This window comes from Medicago truncatula, chromosome 3, assembly GCF_003473485.1.
Source record: "Medicago truncatula cultivar Jemalong A17 chromosome 3, MtrunA17r5.0-ANR, whole genome shotgun sequence".
Classification (NCBI taxonomy): Eukaryota; Viridiplantae; Streptophyta; class Magnoliopsida; order Fabales; family Fabaceae; genus Medicago; species Medicago truncatula.
Genome location: NC_053044.1, coordinates 39,428,451 through 39,451,413, shown reverse-complemented (window position 1 = coordinate 39,451,413; position 22,963 = coordinate 39,428,451). Strand labels below are relative to the sequence as shown.

The 22,963-nt window shown below is 32.5% G+C and overlaps 2 protein-coding genes across 2 annotated transcripts; both read right to left on the bottom strand.

Annotated features, from left to right (window-relative positions):
- Window positions 1–6,474: 6,474 nt before the first annotated feature.
- LOC11435956 (double-stranded RNA-binding protein 1) lies at window positions 6,475–9,411 on the bottom strand. Its single transcript, XM_039832077.1, has 5 exons — window positions 9,108–9,411; window positions 8,083–8,312; window positions 7,390–7,627; window positions 7,057–7,167; window positions 6,475–6,912 (listed from the first exon to the last, which is right to left on the bottom strand). Exons 1-5 carry the CDS (start codon window positions 9,328–9,330, stop codon window positions 6,626–6,628), a joined length of 1,089 nt encoding a protein of 362 aa, XP_039688011.1. The 5' UTR covers window positions 9,331–9,411; the 3' UTR covers window positions 6,475–6,625.
- A 4,152-nt stretch (window positions 9,412–13,563) lies between these two features.
- LOC120579415 (double-stranded RNA-binding protein 1) lies at window positions 13,564–22,607 on the bottom strand. Its single transcript, XM_039831528.1, has 12 exons — window positions 22,295–22,607; window positions 22,153–22,201; window positions 19,298–19,540; window positions 18,532–18,633; window positions 18,206–18,390; window positions 17,504–17,723; window positions 17,167–17,277; window positions 15,570–15,668; window positions 15,195–15,436; window positions 14,540–14,759; window positions 14,214–14,324; window positions 13,564–14,070 (listed from the first exon to the last, which is right to left on the bottom strand). Exons 3-12 carry the CDS (start codon window positions 19,515–19,517, stop codon window positions 13,730–13,732), a joined length of 1,851 nt encoding a protein of 616 aa, XP_039687462.1. The 5' UTR covers window positions 19,518–19,540; window positions 22,153–22,201; window positions 22,295–22,607; the 3' UTR covers window positions 13,564–13,729.
- Window positions 22,608–22,963: the final 356 nt, after the last annotated feature.

The window sequence follows — 22,963 nt, the reverse complement described above, 5'->3', positions numbered from 1 at the left end:
GGAATGATATTTTGACAACCAATTTTCAACAACTTTTAATGATAAACTTTTTTCTTTTTTTTTATTAGACAATAATAATAAGAGAGAAAAAGGAAAAGAGAGGATAAAAGTACAATGAAAATATGAGAGAGAGTTGTCACAAAAATTGTAATTGGATGAAAAATTTATATATAATTTCTCATATCATATATACGATTCACAAAAAATAGATATTTAAATATCATTTCTCATTATATATATATATATATATATATATATATATATATATATATATATATGTGATTATGGGTAGTAATTGGACTAGAACAACTACAAAGTTTACATAAACCAGCAACGACAACAATAAAGAAGTTGATATAAGTCAACACCTTTATGGAAAAAAATTCTCACATAATTAATCGCAGATGGTCACCCTTAAGCGGTTAAGCCACATACAGTAAGTTTTTGTTGAATTAATTTCGCATCCAAAATTATATATCAAAGACACTAATCTCTCGTTAATTACACCTTATTAAGCCACAATTATTACTTCTTTTTATGCATGTAGAATTATTCACAATAATAATGACACCAAAATTAACTTCAAATGAGATGCTATTAAATATAACTTCTCAAAAAATATATTTTTTTAAAGGAGAGGAAAAATAAAGGTTTAAAAATTCAAATTAATTTTGTAATAAATTTGTTTTTTTTATATAGTTGTATCTGAACAAACTAAATTATTTAAAAAATAATAATTTTTACTACGAAAAAGAAACATAAAATATATACTAGACACTTCTATTTTCTTCTAGTGAAGTGTGTCGAATTTGGATTGCTAAAAAAGTGGTTTTTTCTTTGTAGCTTTAAAAAAAAATTTCTTTGTAGCTTTAAAAAAGGTGTAATACTTGTTTTGTTGACAATTTTTTTATTTGATTCCGTTTATTTGAATCCCACAAAATATGAAGAATTAATTTCAAGAGTTACGTGTGGAAAATATCCACTTTACACTCAAAAAGTCTTTTTATTTGATTGTAACATTTTTTTAATGGTGGATTTTAGGGTGTGTAACGCCCTAGTCGTTATTTTAATTATTTTTGATTTATTTAGAGTCTTTTATATGATTTTAAATAATTATTGTTGATTATGTGGTGTGTTATATTTTATTATATGATTTATTGTAGTATTAATTAGAATAAGTGGGAATTATTATTATTTTGGAGTTTGGGGATTAAATTAGAATTAATAGAATTAAGAGGGAGTTAAGAATAGGAGTTAGGAAAAAGGAGAAGTCAGAAACAGTTTCACGTAAAACAAGTTTTGGGAGAAAAACCAAGAACAAGGGAGAAGAGTCAAGAGAACCAGATTTCTGTAGAGTTTGTTCATCTGAATTAAGGTAAGGGTGAGGTTTACTTTCAATAGTATAGATTGTAATTCTGATTTTGATTTAACATAGTTCTGGTTAAATGGGAATTTGGGTTAGATTATGATTCTTTGATTTTGGATGGAAAAGAGTGTAGAAACCATTGTTTTAGTGTTAGGAATGTGTTCAGATTGCATACAACATTTTATTACTTTTCTGTAAACTGTTTTGGGGAGTGAATTGAGAAAATTGGGATTTTTGGGAAAACCTGCATTCTGCCCGTACAGACATTCATCGCTCGCCCCGCAAGTAGCCTTGTCTCACCTCGCGAGTGAACAACTTCATAGCTCGCCCCGCGAGCAGAACCACTCGCCATAGCGAGTAAGTGAGTGAGAGATCATGATTTTCAGATTGTTGTTATAAGGTATAAGTTGGTTAGTTTTGAGTGCCTGAATGTTTTTAGAGAGGACTAGGACAATTTTCAGATTAAAAAGATGAATAGGGAGCTTAAAAATGAAGTTCTAGTGAGAAAAATGTCAAAACTCTCGAGAGCACCCTTTTTCTCGTTCGCCTCGTACTCGCCACGGCGAGTAACCTTTTTTCTGAGTTCGCCATATCGAGTAGATGTGCTCGCGAGGCGAGTTGCCCATTACCTGAAGTTGTTTTGCTATGTTTTGAATAGAAATGAATGAACTTGATGCAGAAGCTTGATTATAATTAATTGTATTATTTTCTGGAGCTATTGAATTAATTATGATGATTTGTTGATGACTGTGATGTATGCTTATATCTAAATAAATCATACATGTCGTTGAATTGCTGAGTTGTATGTAGATATACACAAGTTGAGTCCATTGCATAAACATAAAGCGGTGAGGGCTCATGTCCTGGAACGCCTTGCCGTTCAAAGCGGTGAGGGCTCATGCCTGGAACGCCTTGTCGTTCAAATTGGTGAGGGCTTATGCCTTGTGAATGCTTTAACCATTCAAATTCGGTGAGGGCTTACGCCCTGGAATGCCTTGTCATTCAAATGCGTAAAATGGTACCACATGCATGTGCATAGTCGCATTTTTGTTGAGGAGTCTTAATGGTGTAGTCATGTCATTGCATGAGTCGTTGTTGATGATTGAGTAGTACTTTCATGCTATTGATTGAAGTTAAATATGTTGATAATGATGTGATCATGAAATATATATATATATATTGAAATGTTGATGATATTTAGGGTGTTAGATTCAATTGAAGAATTATATATCTATTATTGTTGTTTGTGAATCTCACCCCTTCTGCTTTGAAATGTTGTCCTTCCTATGGGTAACTTGCAGGTGATCCAGAGTAGTAGATGTGGTGGCTCAAGTGTCTAGGGCTCTGATACGTAACGGGATGAGAAATAATTGTTATAGTTTTCATTCCTTATGTATTAAATTTTGGAACATGTTGTGGAGCCTTTAATTGTTGATTGAAATAATATTTGATGATTAATTATGTTGAGGCATTTGTGCCAGAATTTAATGTTGGATGATGAAGTTTAATGTTTGAAAAATATTCCGCTGCAAATTATTGGTTTAACTATTAAGTTGATTTATTAAATAGTATTTTATTCTATTTAGAAATTTTGAAAAGCAGTGTGACATGCTCGTTGTTGTTAAACTCTGATTATTTTATTTATTATTTAATAGTTTTGGGATAACGGGGTGTTACAATTGGTATCAGAGCAGGTTGGTCCGTCCGACCAAGTAGTAGAGTCGTGTTGAGCCACATAGGATAGAGTGTCAACTTTGAGTTGTCTTTTGTTGTTCTGATTGTTGTTTCTTATGTAGAATTTTGAGATGGCTGGGAGAAACGATGCAGCTATTGCTGCTGCACTTGAAGCTGTTGCTCAAGCTATAGGACAGCAACCGAATGCTGTTGCTGGTAATGATGGTGTGAGGATGTTGGAGACCTTTCTGAGGAACCATCCACCAACATTTAAAGGGAGGTATGACCCTGATGGAGCTCAGAAGTGGCTCAAAGAGGTTGAGAGGATTTTCAGAGTCATGCAATGCAGTGAGGTTCATAAGGTGCGGTTTGGTACGCACATGCTGGCTGAAGAAGCTGATGACTGGTGGGTGAGTCTTTTACCCGTTCTAGAACAGGATGGTGCTGCTGTGACCTGGACTGTGTTCAGGAGAGAATTCCTGAACAGGTATTTTCCGGAGGATGTCCGAGGTAAGAAGGAAATCGAGTTTCTTGAACTGAAACAAGGTGATATGTCGGTAACTGAGTATGCTGCTAAGTTTGTGGAGCTTGCAAAATTTTATCCACACTATACTGCGGAGACAGCTGAGTTCTCCAAATGCATCAAGTTTGAAAATGGCCTGAGAGCTGATATCAAGAGGGCTATTGGTTATCAGAAGATAAGAAATTTTTCTGAATTGGTAAGCAGCTGTAGAATCTATGAAGAGGATACCAAAGCTCATTATAAAGTGATGAGTGAGTGCAGAGGTAAGGGACAGCAGAGTTGTCCGAAACCGTATAGTGCTCCTGCTGACAAAGGTAAACAGAGGCTGAATGATGAGAGGAGGCCTAAGAGGAGAGATGCTCCTACTGTGATTATTTGCTTCAAGTGTGGTGAGAAAGGCCACAAGAGTAATGTGTGTGACCGAGATGAGAAGAAGTGTTTCAGATGTGGACAGAAAGGACACACATTGGCTGATTGCAAGCGTGGGGATATTGTTTGCTACAACTGTAATGAGGAAGGACATATTAGTTCGCATTGTACGCAGCCTAAGAAGGTTAGGACAGGTGGCAAGGTGTTTGCTTTGACTGTTACGCAAACGGTGAATGAGGACCGACTTATCAGAGATACTTGTTTCTTTAATAGTACTCTTTTAATTGCTATTATAGATACTGGTACTACTCATTGTTTCAAGTGCATATCCCTTATTTGTAACAAAGATCACATATATGATTTTTTAGGGAAGATCACGAATATGATTAAATAAAATAGATTCATTTACGTGTGGACGTTAAACATTTGCATATACATTGTTTCCTTTATGAGCAATTGTAATTTTGTTTCCTTACATTCTGCAGATAGTTTCATGGTGTAAGCTCATAGGGTGTAACTATTAAAGCATAAGATTGAATGTGAGTAGTTGTATATGTTTCTATTTTTAATTCGAATAAATCTGAACCATGTATTTAATCTAACGGTTTTTTCGTAGTCCGCCGGTGAGGGACTTAATTGAACCCTCTTCGAATCCACCTTTTTTTAATCACTCTCTTAAAAACAATTTTTTTTTTAATCACTATAACTTTTTAATTAAGAGTCATGTTAACTTGTGCATTTACGGCACATATTAAGCATTAATTTCATTCCACTAATGTTAAGAATTTATTGAAAAAAATTAATATTTAAACATTTTAAACAATAAATTAACACAATTTCTAATAAATAATTTTTATTAGTCGAATTCTTACCTTAAAGTACAAGTTAATATTTCCCTTTAATTAATAGAGTATCAACAAGCTTCGAAAGCATGCGCCTTTATTTATTGTTCGATCTTTCAAAAAGACTGCTTCTTGATTTCAAATGGTCAAATCATTGACTGTTGTGCCTTGAGTGGGGCGCACCACGCATGCAATTAAATAAGACCAAACAATATTTAGGAAGTATATTTCTCTAAAAAAATATTTAGGAAGTATTTAAAATGAGATATTTGATTCTCATAAATTCTAGCTCAACCAGTAAAAATGTTAAAATTGTTAGATCGAACGTCATGATTAAGTTTCAAACTTCGATATCTCCACTTTATGTATAAGTTTATGATAATTTTGTCATCTTACGTTAAAAAAAATGAGATATGATTTAAAAAAAAAGAGATATATGATTTTTTTTATATCAAAATTCATTGATTATTAAAATGAGTGTAAGCTGTAAAAATATAAAAAGTGAGAAAAATGAAGATAAACACATATGTCAAATATAATATTTGTATTTTAAAAACCTACTTGGGTTGTTTTGGTGGTGTTGGTTTGGGACTTTGGTATGTGCTCCTCCTTAAGGTCTTAGGTTCAATTCTCCTCCGTGTCAATTTAGGTGACCTTAATAATTTTGGAGTAAAAGTTAACATGTTTTTTCATAAAATTGTTTATTATTATTAATATTAATAAATATTAAATCAGAGTGTGACTTTTTATTTTATTTTAAAAAACTTGTATGAGTTTGAACTTTTGATACCATGTGTTTGGTAGCTTGACCGTGACCGTCCATCTCCATCAAGTTTATGTCATTTCACCATAAATTGATAGTTTTTTTAAGAAAATAAATTAGCCTAGCTAAATTGACATCGAAAAGAATCGATCGTAAAAAGATATTGATTAGTTTCTCCATCCAAAAAAAGAAAGAAGAGAAAATAAAGGTGTTTCCTTTCTTTTATCTTAAACCAAATAACTAAAACTACCTATGTAGATTTTCCAAATCTTTGTAGACTGCTGCACCAATAATTTACATCGTGTACAAATTAACAAATAGATATAACCAAATAATACTTATGACTTAAGGTTTTAGGTTAGCATATAATGTCAATCCACTTCTCTAATTGCTCCTAGTCCATTGCAAAGACCCCTGGCCCTCTCATGCCCCAACAACATAAACAGTGTACTCAAATAATAACATTTTTTTAAGACTAACCACCATCCCTAGGTGTGAGAGTGAGTACTGAAATTGTTTAAAGTTTGTCCAGAGTTCCACATTGGTGTTCCGGGTTGCTGGATGTATAAAATGTGTTTAGACATCCTCATCATTTGAGTTAACTTATAAAGTGAGATCGAAGTCTATTTAACATGGTATTAGAACTGGATTAGGGAAACATGGTTCTAACTGTTCTTGCACCACCCTTGGTGACTATCTCACACTTAAACTCTTTAATCGGTGTTTCGGTTCTATAGGGCTTATGTTAAACATGTTATTAGGTCATATTTTGGAAGGATTGAGAACTCAAGAGCTGTTTTTGTCTCTCCCAGAATTGAATTCAATCATGCACAACATCTAAATAAGTCATTTGAAGTTTTACTTGAAATGAAATAGCAGCAACATATATTAACATATGTTTTCTAATACTAAGAAGCAAAGTGATATATGAGGATTCTTAATTACATAGCAAAGTCAATCATTGTCAAGTGTACAATGATCCCACATATCAGGAAACTACTATCAAATTAAACTCCTATTCTAGAAAGGATGTAAAATGGACAGATAGCTAGCATAATTGAAGGAACAATTTTTAATCTTCTAAAGCCTTATTCCTCATAACTCTTCATATAATCCTCTAGCCAGCTGGGTGGCTTTTTGATGCGTTGAGATTTAGTGAGTGGACTTGGACCTGACTCAGCGCTAGTGGATCCAGAGGATTGGCCTGGACTCGTATCATCAATACGTGAAAATGGATATTTTTTAGGTGAAGAAGAGGAAGAGCCTCTGTTACTCATCTTCATTTTTTTATTAGCTGGAACTGGAAAAAATTCACTGTGCATGCCATTGTTAACTTTGATATCAGTAGGTAATATCTCCTTATCCAAAAGTTCATCTGTTAGAATAAACACAATGTCATTAACATGCTTAAATGGTTAGTATATTACACCTTTGATAAAAGTAAAATATTTTGAAATGATTCAAAAAAGTGATTGATGAGTAGCATGTGTTTCTTTTGAAGATGAAGAAATTAACATACCTTCAAGGATGAGTTTCTGTTTGGATCTAACAATGTCTGATTCATCAGTTGATTGTTCTGCTTGATTTTTTTTGATAGAGGAAGAAAAAGCAGCATACATATGAAGTCCACCTGTGCAAGACATCAATATTATCATAGACACTTTAGATTGAAAGTTTGTTTGCTATTCGACACTGACACATGTAATTATATTCAACAGCTTTCATATTTCGTAAATTATTACCAGTGTCAACATAATAATAGAGGCCAAATTTATGGTGTTATATATTATATTGAAGTTCTCCATCAAAGCGATTCTTATGCATGAAAGCAAAATCAAGTGAATAAACTTACCATCTTTTAAGGCCTTGTAAGCAATCTTTGCAGCATCATATTCTGCCTCTTTTTTGGAACTAGATGCCTTTCCATGAAATTCCACGCCTTCTACTTCAACAGTTGAGAAAAAAGTTGGCATATGAGGAGGACCAGTCCGTGTAGATTTATAAGTTGGTATGGAACAATATCTTCTTTGTGTTAATTCTTGAAGTAAACTCTTGGATGCACAAGTTTCATTCTGAATAAGTAGAACACAGATCGAAATTCAATTTTAAATTTTTTTCATGCAGGAAAAACATAAACTTGAATAAGTTTGACACATGCAAACAAAGTTGATATACTATTATATTATTACTGATGAATCAAGTCATTATTTGGGGTGAGAATATGCTAGTCTAAGTTAGGTTTTGTAACGCCTAAGTCCGGCCTACTTTAAAAATGTTAGGTCTGAGTTTTTCCTTTTAGCTGTCATATGCCTATTATTAAGAGCTGATCTGGGCTTCTCGAAAGTCTGACAAGGCTTGAAAGCCTGTACTTGAAAGGTTTAGTTCACTATGAGGTTTCATTAAAAAGACTAACACACTAATAGGTCAAAGAGATTAAGTTCTATTTTGATATGTAACCTCCAACTCCAACATCTGGTTATGGATTTATGATCATAAAATATCCAAAAAAAAAAAAAAGTCAAGTTAGAATCACAAGAAAAATTACAAGGGCTGATCTTGCCTGAAACATGTCAACAATTTGTAGAGCAGCCTGCTCTGCCTCTTTTCTAGTATCGAAAGATGTAGGGCTTTTAAACGATTTCCCATCAACAACAACTGTAGCATTATAGCGAATGTCACGAGGTGGCCCCTCAGCTTCAATTGTAAAAACAGGTGAATCAAGATTGTTCTTACTTGCGTAGTTTTGATGCTGAAGTTTATTCAAACGATCCGTATCTGGAAGAATGAGTTGATTAAAGTTGTTAGATAGATTTTGAAATACAAAAAAAGGAAAAATAAAGGGATATCTTGAAGAAGAATAGTAGCAAAATTATCTAAGATTTAAAAACACATTAGTGAATAAAGTAAAAGAAATTGTTTACCACTTAAAATATCAGGAAATTGTGATGGAACTGGACACTTTTGTGGTTTGGCAGCTCCAACTTTCTCTTTTGACCCATATTCATTTGTTGGCATTGAAGAGCCTATATATTGATGTCATGAACCATAAATATTAGAGAAAAATTGTATGTAACCTGTGAATTTGATGTAACCTAGTAGTTCCTATAATCAAATTGTTTTCCTTATCCTTCAGTCATTGCTAGGCAGAGTAGTACTAAAGGAAAAATACACAAAAAACAAACGTGATTTGAAAATACATAAAATTATGCTTAAGTCCACAACAAGGTTCCATTTGTCTATTATGAAACAATCATCCATCTCTGCTGATTTCCCAATCACCTATGTTTATCATTATCATATATGAAGCTCATAAAATGATCACTCTCAACCATAAAACCCAAAAATAAAATCAAATATACTAATAGTGCTAACTCGCAATCACCTATATATGTTTTATCGTATATGAAACTCATAACTCACAAGTAAACAATCTAAGAAATCAAAAAGAAAACTAATTACAAGATACAAAAAGTGTCAACTACAATATATCATAGTCATCTCCAAGGCAAGATTTAAAAAACACTTCTTAGGAAAACAAAGCAAATCTAGAAAGTGAAAGAAGTAGGGTACTTGATGAAGGATAAGAAAAGTTGAGCAAAGCTTTCATAGCAGCTTGGTTGTGAGCTTCTTTGGAGGAATGAAAAATATCAGAAGAAGTAAAGGTTAAACCATTGACAAAGACAGAGCCCTTAAAACTTGGATTGTGTGGTGGACCATCAACATATATGGAAGAGTATTCAGGCAAACTCCACTTTCTCCGGTGACAAAACTCCTGCAGCCTCGACTTGTACATTTTCACTTTCACTCCCACTACTATGGTTATCACATGAACATATATAAGATTATTGTGAAGAATGAGGAACCATGTGAAACTAACAATATTAACCATGTGAATGTTAGTAGTACATGATGAACGGTTGCATGTAGAGAAATGCAATTGTAGTGAAGGAGAGAAGGGTCATGAAAAATAGACAGTTCCTACCAAGCAGGAGTATAGTGTTGAGTAAGCCATGTGGTCTGGTTCATCTTGAAGACTATTTTGGTGTTTTGTGTATTCTTGTCTTCTTTTGAGAAAATAATAATATGATATATTTTGACATGCAGCCTATTGTTTTTCTTACTTATTTTTTTAATGAGGTCACTTTTATAACTTTTGTTTTCTCTAATGTTTTTCTTCTGTTTTGCCTCTTTTTAAAAGTTTATGCTGCTTCTCTTGTCTATGTTTAGGGTTAGTGTATCATATATGTGTAATGTGTTTGGTATGACATTAACAAATTACTATTTTTACTCGGCTCAAAATAAGAGGTGAGAAAAGAGAAATTGAACAAACAATATTTACGTAAAAAACCATCAACATATAGGGAAAAACTCACTTGGCAAGAGTAAAAGAGTTTTCACTAAGTGGAAAAAATTACAAGACTTCTCTCTAAATACAAGGAGAGAACAATTACTCTATCTTTTAAAAATTGGAGAACACTAATACTAAAAAAAAACCTCACAAGTGAAGGTGTATTTTTTGGGATATCATAAATGGTATAGAGAGACTTCTATTTATGGGACAAATTGAATGTAAATGAATCCACAATTTTTGACTTAACACAAAAAGTGGCTTGAACATTCGTAATCTCCCACTTCAAGCTACTTTTGTGACCTTTCAAAATCTCTATTTTGTCAATTTTTTTTTTATGAATCAAAAGCGAAGGAAGACATCAGAAGATAACTTAAAATCTCAACTAGGTTGGGACCCCAAAGCTACCCCCATCCTCTACCATCATGCTCAAAAAATTTATTAAAAAAGGGAAAAACTATACAAGAGGGAGGACTAGACCAAAACCCTAAGAAGAAAGGAAACAAAAGGCCAAAATGAAAGCAAGAGACCTAAGGATAACGGAAAATCCGTGTTGTCTCTATAAAAATCATCTCTCATAAACAATGGGAAAGCCTCCCACCAAAAACAACATCCAAGTTGTGACCATGATTCACAAGCTTATCCACACAACAATTCCCTTCGAGAAAAATATGAGATGAAAGTGGAAATGCCGCCTTGATTGCAATTATGCCACCTATTGCGAAGAGCAAACAGAACTAACGTAGGATTATTCCAATACCATCTATGAATATTAGAGTAAGGGACCATTGGTTCAGCCACAAACATCAACAACGGCCTATGATTAAAGAAAAAATCTTTCAAGGCAATACGGGAATCCGAATTACCAATACCTTGGATGTTCCAGTCAAGAATCTTCATTGAGGATTATTTGGAATCACCCTTAGACCGGGTATTATAAGTAGACCTGTTATGTTTCTTTTTCTGTTTCTTTGACAAATAAGTAATGAAAGGCGTGTTATCATCATCATTTTGCTGAACCAAAATGTGACGCACCAAATTCAAATCATTTTGTAGAACGGGGCAAAATTCACTACTCTTTCCCACAACCACTTGTGTTTCCGGGACGGAGGGCGATGGATGGGTGCTACCAATGGAATTGTTTGTCAATGGCGTGGCCATAATTTGTTCCAAGATAGGTCTATTTTGATCATTAACCAACTTAGCGGAATCTCTTGGTGTTCTAACAATCTCATCTATGACATTTTGTAAGGCAGAATGATACGAATTTCCTTGTGCCAAGTGCTTCTGTCTGTGCGTGATTTCATGGTTAACAACAGGAGTTTTCTCTATTTTGTCAACTCCACGTGTCTAAATTTTTATAGGTCATATGAGGATCAAGTCTGTATAAACTTGTCCACACTTCTTTCATTTACTACTTTTCAAACAAAATGATATCGAACGCCTGCTATTTTGTCCTTGAATGAAACGTTGGATTCTTGCAATGTGCAAGGCACCGTGACCGTGACAATAAACACATTTTTTTTAAATTTTTGTAAATGGGCCCTAATTCCTCGATTAACCTTTGTATCCAAATAGATTCTTTGAAAGTCTGGGAAGTTTCCACATACTCAGCTTCTATAGTAGCAGAGCTACAACAATTTCTGGATTTGAAGCCTAAACTCGTTATGCAGAATAGTTAAGAAGCCTAAATTCAATAAGAATAAAATAAGCATTGCATAGAGGTCCAATTCTGGAGTAGTAGCATTGAAAGTATATATATATATATATATATGTGTGTGTGTGTGTGTGTGTGTGTGTGTAAATTTGTACCTTTTTCCCAATGATCTGAATCTAGTGATAAATAAGAAAAGTTTATATCATTGTTTTCATTTTTGTCATAAAATAGAATTTCATATTAGCTTGTTCTTGATAACAATGGTAGCACATTTTAGAAAAATTAAATAAATTTTCGTTGGTAGCTAATGCATCTTTTTATGCGTTGTTTATAAATCAATGTTTATAGGCAAAATCAAATTGTATTCGAGAATATCCAAAATATCAGAACCAATTCTATCTTCTGGCCAGAACCATTTTTTTCTCTCCCGAAATTGAATTCAAACACGCACAACATCTAAATAAGCCATCTAAAGTCACGTTACTCGCCTTCATTTTTTTATTAGGAGGCAGTGGAAAAGATTCATTGTGTATGCCATTTTTAACTTTGAAATCAGTAGATAATATCTCCTGGTTCAAAAGTTCATCTGTTAAAACACATTGTTATAAACATGTTCAATGGTCGGCATATTACACCTTTGAAAAAAGTAAACTAGTTTTACGATGGTTTAAAAATGTGATTGATAATTAGTCAGATATGTTATTGGATGAAGATGAAGAAATTAACATACCTTCAGGGACAGGGTTGAGTTTCAGTTTAGATTTAACAATGTCTGATTGTCGAGTCGTTGATTTTCTCAAATTGAGGGAAAAAAATCAGCATACGTATGACGTCCACCTAACCACATACACTACAAATTTTAGGTGTGTTTTCTGTGTGACACTGGAATATGTGGTTACACTCAATCACTTTCATTTCAACGTAATAATAGAGGCCAAACTTGTTTGGTTATATCAAAATTCTTCCTCAAAGTGATTCTTAAGCACGAATGCCAAACCAAGTAAATGAACTTACACTCTTTTAAGGTAATGTAAGCAATCTTTTCAGCATCATGTTCTGCCTCTTTTATGGATCTAGATGTAAGCAATCTTCAATATATTACCTGCGATAGGCCCCTTCTTAAGGGCTTTTTGAAAGTTTAACAAGGCCTAGTTCACAATGTTTACGAAAGAGGCTTTTATAATAATAAATAAACTGCTAATAGGTCAAATGAGATTAAATTCCCTCTTAATATCTAACCTCCAACATCTATTTATGGATTTGATTGATCAGAAATTATCCAAAAAAAATGCCAATTTGGAATCACGTAAGAAATTACAAGGAGACTTCCCTGCTGAAACATGTCAACAAATTTTGTAAGTTCAGATTTTCGCTCCTTTTTTCTTCTACTTTATCTATTTTTATATATTCTGAAGCATCTTATTTCCTTGCTCTATCAGAATGTTCTTTGTCCAACACCTGTTAACTAATCATTATGATGTTGAGAAAATAATCAATGACTATTTGAGAAAATCTGAATGTTGTTTTCTGACTTTATTCCCCTCTTGGTTTGTACTGGTAGTATACCATATCATACATGTGCATGCTGCAGGAGCAGTGGTCTGCAAGAAGATTGAAGAAGATGCTGTCTTAGTTCTTGCCTTAACCAAAATGGAAACAAAGCTGGATAGAGAGACACTCCAAAAAAGATGTTTGACCCCATACTCGAAATGAGACATTACTCTATCTGCAAATATGCTTTTCTCTTTTACAGTTTTGGATTGTTTTTCTAATGTTGGTTTGATTTTTTGTTCTAACTTGTAATTATCATTTTCATAGGTTTTATAGTAGCTAAGCTATTTATGATTATCTGACCTAGTGAAAAATAAGAAAATATTATATCATTGTTTTCATTTTTGTCATATAACAACATTTTACAGTTCACATTAGCTATTGTTCTTGATATCAGCAATGATAACACATTTTTGAAAAATCAAAATATCCAAAATATCAAAATCAATTCTATCTTTTTGATACTAGAACTAGAACCATTTTTGTCTCTCTGGAAATTGAATTCCAATTGAATTCCAACATGCATAACATCTAAGCCATATAAAGTTTTACTTGAAGTCAAGTAGCAACATACATTTAACATCATGTTTTCTAACACATGAAATCAAAGTCATAAATGAAACTTTTTCACATGAATCAAAGGTTTTTATCATTTGGAAATTCCAGGCACGCTGCAACCCACTTATCATCGTCGATAGGCAGAACTGTAATATCCTCAGAGAATATAGTATCTGGAAAGCTTGTATACACCTTGAATCTGTCACAAAGTAGGTAACTACTTGTATTGGAAGTCATTGTCATGTTGGAGTCAGAAATTGTAGGAGAAGGAAGTTCAGTATGTGAAAGTGGAGTTGATTTGGGTGAAGATGAAGAGTTCATGCTGCTCATCTTCATTTTTTTGTTAGGGGGAATTGGAAAAGATTCATTGCTAACTTTGACATCATCAGTAGGCAATATCTCCAGAGTCGAAAGTTTATCTGTTAGAATAAACCCAAAATCATTAACGTCCTCAATGATCAGCATATTACAACTTTGAAAAAGGTGAAATAGTTTCATATGATGATTCAAAAAAGTTATTTATAAGTAATATATACTTTTCAATGAAGATGAAGAAACAAACCTTCGATGTTGAGTATCTGCTTGTATTTAACAATGTCTGATTCAAGAGTTGATTGCGCTGCTTGATTTTCTTTGATAGAGGAAGAAAACGCAGCATACATATCAAGTCCACCTGTTCATAACAATAATATTATCTAATCATAATCACTTTTATGTATATTCTTCCTATATAAATATTCAGCTCTATGCTGCATCTATATAACAACTATATATACTCCAGATTTCAGGCGTGATTGGTGTTCGGCACCGACGAGGCAACGTAATAATAGAGGCCAAAGTTGTTTGTGATTCTTATGAATGAAAGAAAAAAAAACTGAATGAACTTACACTCTTTTAAGGCAATGTAAGCAATCTTTGCAGCATCAATATCTGCCTGTTTTTTGGATCTAGATGCCTTGCCATGAAATTTCAAGCCCTCTACTTCCACAGTTGAGTAATAAGTTGGCATATGAGGAGAACCAGACTCTGTAGTCATATATGTCGGTTTGGAATAACCTTCTCTCTGTGTTAATTCTAGTAGTAAACTCTTGGATGGACAAGATTCATCCTGAATAAATAAGATAAAAATCAAAATTCAACAAAACTATTTTTAATTCAGATAGAGCACTATCATACATGTAAAGTTGAATAAGTTTGACCTTCAAACACATTGATGTACTATTAGACCCTGTTTGGATAAACAACTTAGTTAAGTGCTTTTCGAATAGTTGCTTAGCATATAAGTGCTTGTGTATAATTTATTTTTATAATGAAAACTATATAAAGTCAAAACTATTTTCATATAAGTTATAGACTATTTCCATAAGCAATCATTGCGAGCTTATGAAAATAAGCTGAAAAAAAATTACGAACTTATGAAATATTGTTTCCATAAGCTCTACTAAACAGTCTCACAACATTTAAATGTCTTTTGCAACATAACTTTTATTTTTGCCAACATTATCTCAAAATTATGCTATCTAGAAATTTCAAGGACACTTACCTTCTGAAACAAGTCAGCTGAAATTGGCAATTCCCTCAAAGCAAATTTCGCAGTAGCCTGCTCTGCCTCTTCTATAGTATTTAAAAATGTTGGGCTTTCAAATGATTTTCCATCAATAACAACAATAGCTTTATAACGAAAGTCATGAGGTAGCCCCTCAGTTTTAAATGTAAAAACAGGTGGATCAAGATTGTTTTTTCGAGCATAGTTTTGTAGCTGTTTTTTGCTCAAACGATCCATATCTGGAAGAATGTGTTGATTATTGTTGTTAGATAATGTTGAAATAGAACAGAAAAGTGATCACATGAATAATAATAACAAAAATATTAAATATTTGCAAACACATTAGTGAATAAAGTGAAAGAAATTGTTTACTAGTTATAATAACTTGAGATTGTGCAGAAACTGGACTCTCTTTAGGTTTAATATCTTCAACTTTCGTCTTTGAACCATATTCAGCTGTTGGTGAAGAGCCTAGATGGACATCATGAACCACACACATTAGAGTGAAATTGTATGTAAAATGTGAAATTGATGTAACCTACTACTTCATATAATCATATTGTTTTCCTTTTCTAGTCATTCCTAGGCACAAGAGTAAAAGGGAAGATATTCATGCGTGTTTGGTAATTTTCATCAGTTTGAGAAGTAGGTAATTTGTTTCCCTGTAATAAATATGAAGGTGGTTCAGATTTTGACGGTTTCAGAGAGGTAGGGTTTGGCAAGGCTGGTAAAGGTAGAGGCTCAACTGTTGTAAGTGAAGGTGGTTCAGGTTACATAGAGGTATGATTTTGCACGTTTGGTTGTTCCGGTAGGGGTGGGGATGGTTCGGCAGGAGATATGGTAATGTGGGAAGTTAAGGTGTCGGTTACAATTTCAATGGGTGTATTGGTTTCGAGACTTGGGGTGTTTCGAGAGAATGAAAAAAATGCTTTCCACAAATTGGATATGGCAAGATATGCATGTTCTGTAATTTTTGAAGTTGAAGCAAATGTGTGCACTCTGTGTGAGGTTATAGTCAAGGAAAGTGCATGGTTCAGATCGAGGTTCAAGTTTGTTGTGGGTGTAGGGTTTGAACCATGGAAACCATAAGCAACCAAAGGTTTTGAGCTTGGTATAGTTAGGTGGATTAGACCAAGAATGTGGAGGAAGAGAGACTTGGTTAATGAGGCAACAAGCAGTTTCAGTGATACGAAGATGTGTTATTTTTTTACAGAGGTGTTGAACTGTTTTTCAACTAAATTTTAGAAAATTGGAAGAATTAGTGCAACATCGGATTTTAGTTTGATAGGATACAGTCAAACAAGAATTTAATTAGTATGTTCTGTCAGTGTATAAATTATTTTGCACACGCATCCAATGATATGTTGTCACGTCAATTAATAAATATGAAAACACATAAGCCGTCATATTCATTAATTGACGTGACAACACATGATTGAATGCATGTGTAAAATAATCATACACTCACAGAGTATACTAATTAAACTCGAAAGTATTGATATATTTGTATACTTGCACTTTAAATTTTACTTAAAAGTCAAATAGCAGCAACATAGATTTAGCATATGTTTTCTAATATTTAAAAGCAAAGTGATACATGAAGTACACAAGTTTTGTCACTTAATTACACATCAAAGTCACGTCATTGTCAAGTGTACAATGATCCCACAACTACTAACAAATTAGACTCCTATTCTAAGAATGATATAAAACGGCCAGATAGCTGGCATAACTGAAGGAACAATTTTTATTCTTTTAGAACCTTATTCTTCATCTTCATTCTTTTATTAGGGGGAATGGAAAAGATTCATTGTGCATGTCATTATTAACTTTGCATCAGTAGGTAATATCTCCTTATAAAAAAGTTCAAGTTCAACTGTTAGAATAAACGCAATGTCATTAACATGATTCAAAAAAGTGATTGATGAGTAAGATATGTTTCTGGTCGAAGATGAAGAAATTAACATACCTTCAAGGTTGAGTTTCTGCTTGGATCTAACAATGTCTGATTCATGAGTTGATTGCTCTGCTTGATTTTTTTTGATAGAGGAAGAAAAAGCAGCATACATATTAAGTCTACCTGTGCAAGACATCAATATTATCAATTCATAATCATAGACACTTTAGATTGAAAGTTTGTTTGCTATTCGACATTGACACGTAATTATATTCAACAGCTTTCATTTTTGTAAATTATTACTAGTGTCAACGACATAATAATTGAGGCCAAACTTATGGTGTTATATTAAAGTTCTCCGTCAAAACGATTCTCACGCATGAAAGTTAAATCAAGTGAATAAATTTACCATCTTTTATGGCCTTGTAAGCAATCTTTGCAGCATCACGTTCTGCCTCTTTTTTGGATCTAGATGCATTTCCATGAAACTCCACACCCTCTACTTCAACAGCTGAGAAAAAAGTTGGCATATGAAGGGAACCAGTCTGTGTAGTTTTATATGTTGGTTTGGAAAAACCTTTTTTCTGTGTTAGTTCCTGAAGTAAACTCTTGTATGAACGAGATTCTTCCTGAATAAGTAGAATACAAATAAAAATTCAATTTTTCTATTTTTTATTCAGATAATTAACAAACATACAAGTAAACTTGAATAAGTTTGACACATGCAAACAAAGTTGATATACTATTACTTTAGTCTATTAATGATGAACCAGGACATTGTTAGGGGGTGATAATATGTTAGTCTAAGCTAGGTATTGCAAGGCCTGAGTCCGGCCTACTTTAAAGATGATAGGTCTGAAATTTTAAGGGCTGATCTAGGCGTCTCGAAACTCCAACAAGGCATGAAATCCTGTTGAAAGGTCTAGTTCACTATTTTTTTCGAAAGAGGTTCTCATAAAAAGACTGACACACTAATAGGTCAATGAGATTAAGTTCTATTTTGATATATAATACCCTCCAACATCTAGTTATCGATTTGATGATCATAAAATAAAAAAAATAAAAAATGTTAATTTAGAATCACATAAGAAATTACAAGGGCTGATCTTACCTGCTCTTCCTCTTTTTTAGTGTTGAAAAATATAGGGCTTTCGAATGATTTCGCATCAATAACAACACTAGCCTTATAATGAACGTCATGAGATGGCCCCTCGGCTTCAGTTGTCAAAACAGGTGAATCAAGATTGTTATTTTGAGCATAGTTTTGATGCTGAAGTTTGCTCAAACAATCCGTATCTGGAAGAATGAGTTGATTAACGTTGTTAGATAGATGTTGAAATAGAAAGGATAAAAAAAGTGATATCTTGAAGAAGAATAGTAACCAAATTATCGAAGATTTGCAAAAACATTAGTGACTAAAGTGAAAGAAATGTTTACCACTTATAATATGTGGAAATTCTGATGGAACTGGATACTTTTGAGGTTTGGCAGCATCAACTTTCTCTTCTGAACTATATTCATTTGTTGGTATTGAAGAGCCTAGATGAACCACACATATTAGAGTGAAAGTGTATGTAACCTAATAGTTCCTATATTCATATTGTTTTCCTTATCCTTAAGTCACTGCTAGGCATAATAGTACTAAAAGGAAAATATACATATACAAGAAACAAAATTGATTTGAAAAATGTGATTCTAAAATGAGTTTAATTAGTATGCTCTGTCAATGTACAATTATTTTACACTAATCGAGTATATTAATTAAATTCTTCTAAAATACTAACATTATGCTTAATTCCATGACAAGATTCTATTTTCCGTTATGAAACAATTATCGACTTTTTCAAGAAAGATTACTTTTTTTAGGTCAAGAGGTCAACAGGTATTCTTTCAGGGGCAGTATGGGCATCTCTGCCGATCAAATAGTTTGTAAATTCTAAAAACATTTCACATAATTGAATAAAATGTTCACTCTCAACTCAACCATAAAACTAGTACTCAAATATAAAATAAAAATAATAATCTATATATGAATGAAGCTCCTAACTCATAAGTAAACAATCTAAGAACTCAAACAGAAAACTAATTTCAAGATACCAAAAGTGTCAACTACAAGATCATAATCATCTCCAAGGTAAGATTAAAAAAATATATCTTTTTAGGGAAACAAAGCAAAACCAGAAAAGAGAGGAAAGTAGGGTACTTGATGAAGGAGAAGAAAAGTTGAGCAAAGCTTTCAGAGCAGCTTGGTTGTGAGCTTCTTTGGAGGAATGAAAAGCATCAGAAGTAAAGGTTAAACCATTGACAAAGACAGAGCCCTTAAAGCTTGGTTTGTGTGGTGGACCATCGACATTCAAGGCAGAGTACTTAGGCAAACTCCACTTTCTTTGGTGACAAAGCTCCTGCAGCCTCATCTTATTCATTTTCACTCACACTGCTATAGTTACTACAGGAACATGAAAAGATTAATTTGAATAATTAATATGAACATTTAAATAATGAGGAACCATGTGAAATTAATATGAATGTTAGTATTATTACATGATAAACGGTTGCATGCAGAGAAATGCTTTATGCGTGAAGGAGATAAGGATCATGAAAAACATGAACAATTTGAGTCATTGTGATTGCAACTAGAAGGATAGTGTCGTTTCAACATACTAATATTCTCTAAACCAAATAATTTTTTTTCTCCTTATTTAACTTCCTCAAAAATTTGAGTCATTGTGATTGCATATAAGCAAGTGATTGCATAAACAAAAGTCATAGTTCTAGATGCTTGTAAAAAGTTTTTTCAATCAGGCTAACACGGTGTGAGAGTATTTGGGAGCTTCCAAATGCGCACCACCATTTTGCCCTTTTCTATTAGATCAATTTTTCAATCAGGCTAACACGGTAATTATTTTTATCCATAACAATACATACATATTTTTATCCATGCCGAGTATCCTAATTATTTGAATGGACTCTAAATTCATCTCATTTAGAGACAAGATTAAAGCCTTTGGTAACCATGAGTTACCAATCTTTATAATAATATAACGCCAATTTATTTAACTGAAATTATCACCTATAACATTCAGTCAAAAAAACTAGTATGTCACCTAAAAAAAAGTAACTAATCATGTCAAACAGTAATACAAAGATAATCACCATATCACAACACAATTTATATAACACATACCACTTAGAGGAAAGTGCGTGGAATGATGCCCTTACTTTCGAAACATTAGTTTTTAAACTCTTCACATATAAAAATACATGATCGTCATATTCATTAATTAACGTGACAACATAACATTAACCACATGTGTAAACAACAGTACATCGACATAACATACTAATTAAACTCATCAAATATTTACTAACTTACTTTCCAATTCCTCTAACTTCTAATTCCTACTCAAGACCCAATCAATTTGTAACAAAAAAATTGGTATAGTCATTGAATATAAAAATTATGTGTTCGAAAAATATTTAATGAGTATGAATTAGAAGTCAGAGGAATTGGAACTAATTTCAATTACAGTACATCGACATAACTTCTAATTCCTATTCATCTGATTCAACATCGACATAACATTTTAATTCCTACTAAATTACAGTTTTTTTTTTTTTTTTTTTTGGTAGATAGACGAAATGACAAAGTCATTATAAACTCACACACACAAACAATTGGAGGTACCGGGGTTCGAACCTCGGTCATGAGGTCCGGCCTAACTATTTTGTTTCTAAAGCCAAAAGAGAGTATTTTTTTTCTTATTTTATGAATACCAACAGTGTGAAGCATAAAACAATGAACGTGATAGAATATTTCTTACTTGTTGATGATAAAATTCTTTAGGTTTTTTAGCTCTAATCTCTCTTGATTCTTCTTTCTTCTTAAATGCTGTACCTGCTTCTCCCTCAAAATTCTCTCTCTCCCCCTCTCTCTATTTTACTATGTGTAGAATCAGTAAAGAGAATTAATAGATTAAGGGAGATAACCAATTGCTTTTTTATTTTTGACAGAAAGAAAGAACCGATTGTTACTACCTACTAATACTGCCCAAATAAATACTGCATTAACTTCCTTCCTAAGTGAGAGGAATTAAAGATCGTATGGTCGTCTGACTAGGATAAGAGTAATGATACATATACATCCTTAAGTGATAATACATCCTTTGACACCCACATAAAAATCTGACACGTGGATCCTGCACAAGCACACTTTCTCTTTCCTCTCCTCTTTTCTTTTCTTAATTCATGAGGTGTACAAGGGTGTATGAGAATAAAAGGTGTCTATGTAACATTTTCCCTGGGATAAAGAGGTTACAAGATTGTTTTCAATCTATTTTAATTTTTCTTTTAATTAATTCATTATTTCCTATTTATTAGAAGAAATTTTGGAAATTTTAACAATATTCTTGGTTAAAAATATTTTGATTTTGATTAAAACTATATATTTAGATAATAGATATTTTTCACTTTCATGTTGTAACAAACTACATTAATCTTTTTCAATGATATCAACAATATAACAAACCAAACAAGGCATTTCTATAGTCAAACATCAACAAAATAGCATTTTTATAGTCAAACTTATTTAAGAGTATAATTGAAAGTGAGAAAACAAACCCAAAGCCAAAAAAAAAAAAAACCCAAAACCATGTATTTATATATAGTATAGATATAAATGTTATATTTTTGGTGTCATTAAAGAGGTAAGAATTTTACACACAGAATATAAGAATTTATATTGTATTTGTAACAGAAAAATCATATTTAGAAGAGAGAAAAATAAATGTCAAAAGATTGAATTGTTTAAGTAGAAAAAAAAAATCCTTTGATGAAATTGTTTAAACTAACTATTATTTTTTTTCAAAAAATAATTTTATTATGATAAAAACCACAAAATAGATTCTGATTTTTTATATAATGTAAAAAAATCACTAAATTATTGAATATCAAAATTATTTTTATTCTAATCCGTAACAAACAGTCTTCAACAATAATCACTCAAAATCCAAAATTGAAAATTAAAATTAATAACAAACAGAAAGAAGGGTTTGGATTCACCTGTTTCGGAGCAACTTCACTTTTGGATTCAGAAATGTGAGTGAGTTCACTGTAACCCCCACAAAACCCAAATCAGATTACAATAAAATATAAAAAAAAAAAATAACAAATAAATAAATTATGAGATTGAGAGAGAGATTACCGTGAGTTTTGACAAAAGGAAAGATTTGAGGGAACAATTTTGGAAGAAGGAAGGAGATTCAATTTTGAGAGTGAGGTTCGATTTTGGTACGATTTGAGGATTTGAGAGAGATTCAATGAAGATTCAGTGAAGATTTTGGTTTGATTTGAGGATTTAAGAGAGATTAGAGGATTCATGCGAACTGGAAGTTGTTTGAGGAGTTCATACGATATGGAAGCTGCTTGGAGTTTATAAGCTGGAGTTCATATGATTTGTGCATTTTGGAGTTCATAAGTTGTGTGGGTTCTGATTTTGCAAGAAAATTTCGGGGGATTTTTATTTTATTTTAGGGTTTGTGAAAAAAAGAGGGGGAATGTTTTAGTATAAGAAGAGGGAAAACCAGAACGTGAAACAATTGAGGGGAATAATTCAATTTTCTCATTAATATCAATAATTGTTTATGACGGGTTAATTTCCTCATCAACTATGTAATTGACATAAGTGATGATTTTAGTGAGGGAATCATTAGAGAAGGATCAGTTCCGTGTCTGTAACAAATGTTAAACTCATCAATTTTCTGAGGGATTTAGTGACTGATATTTTATGAGGGATATTTTGTGATGGATGTTTAAACCATTCCCTCACAAATGATTGTCAATTCAATTTTTGTGTTTAATACTGAAATTCGTC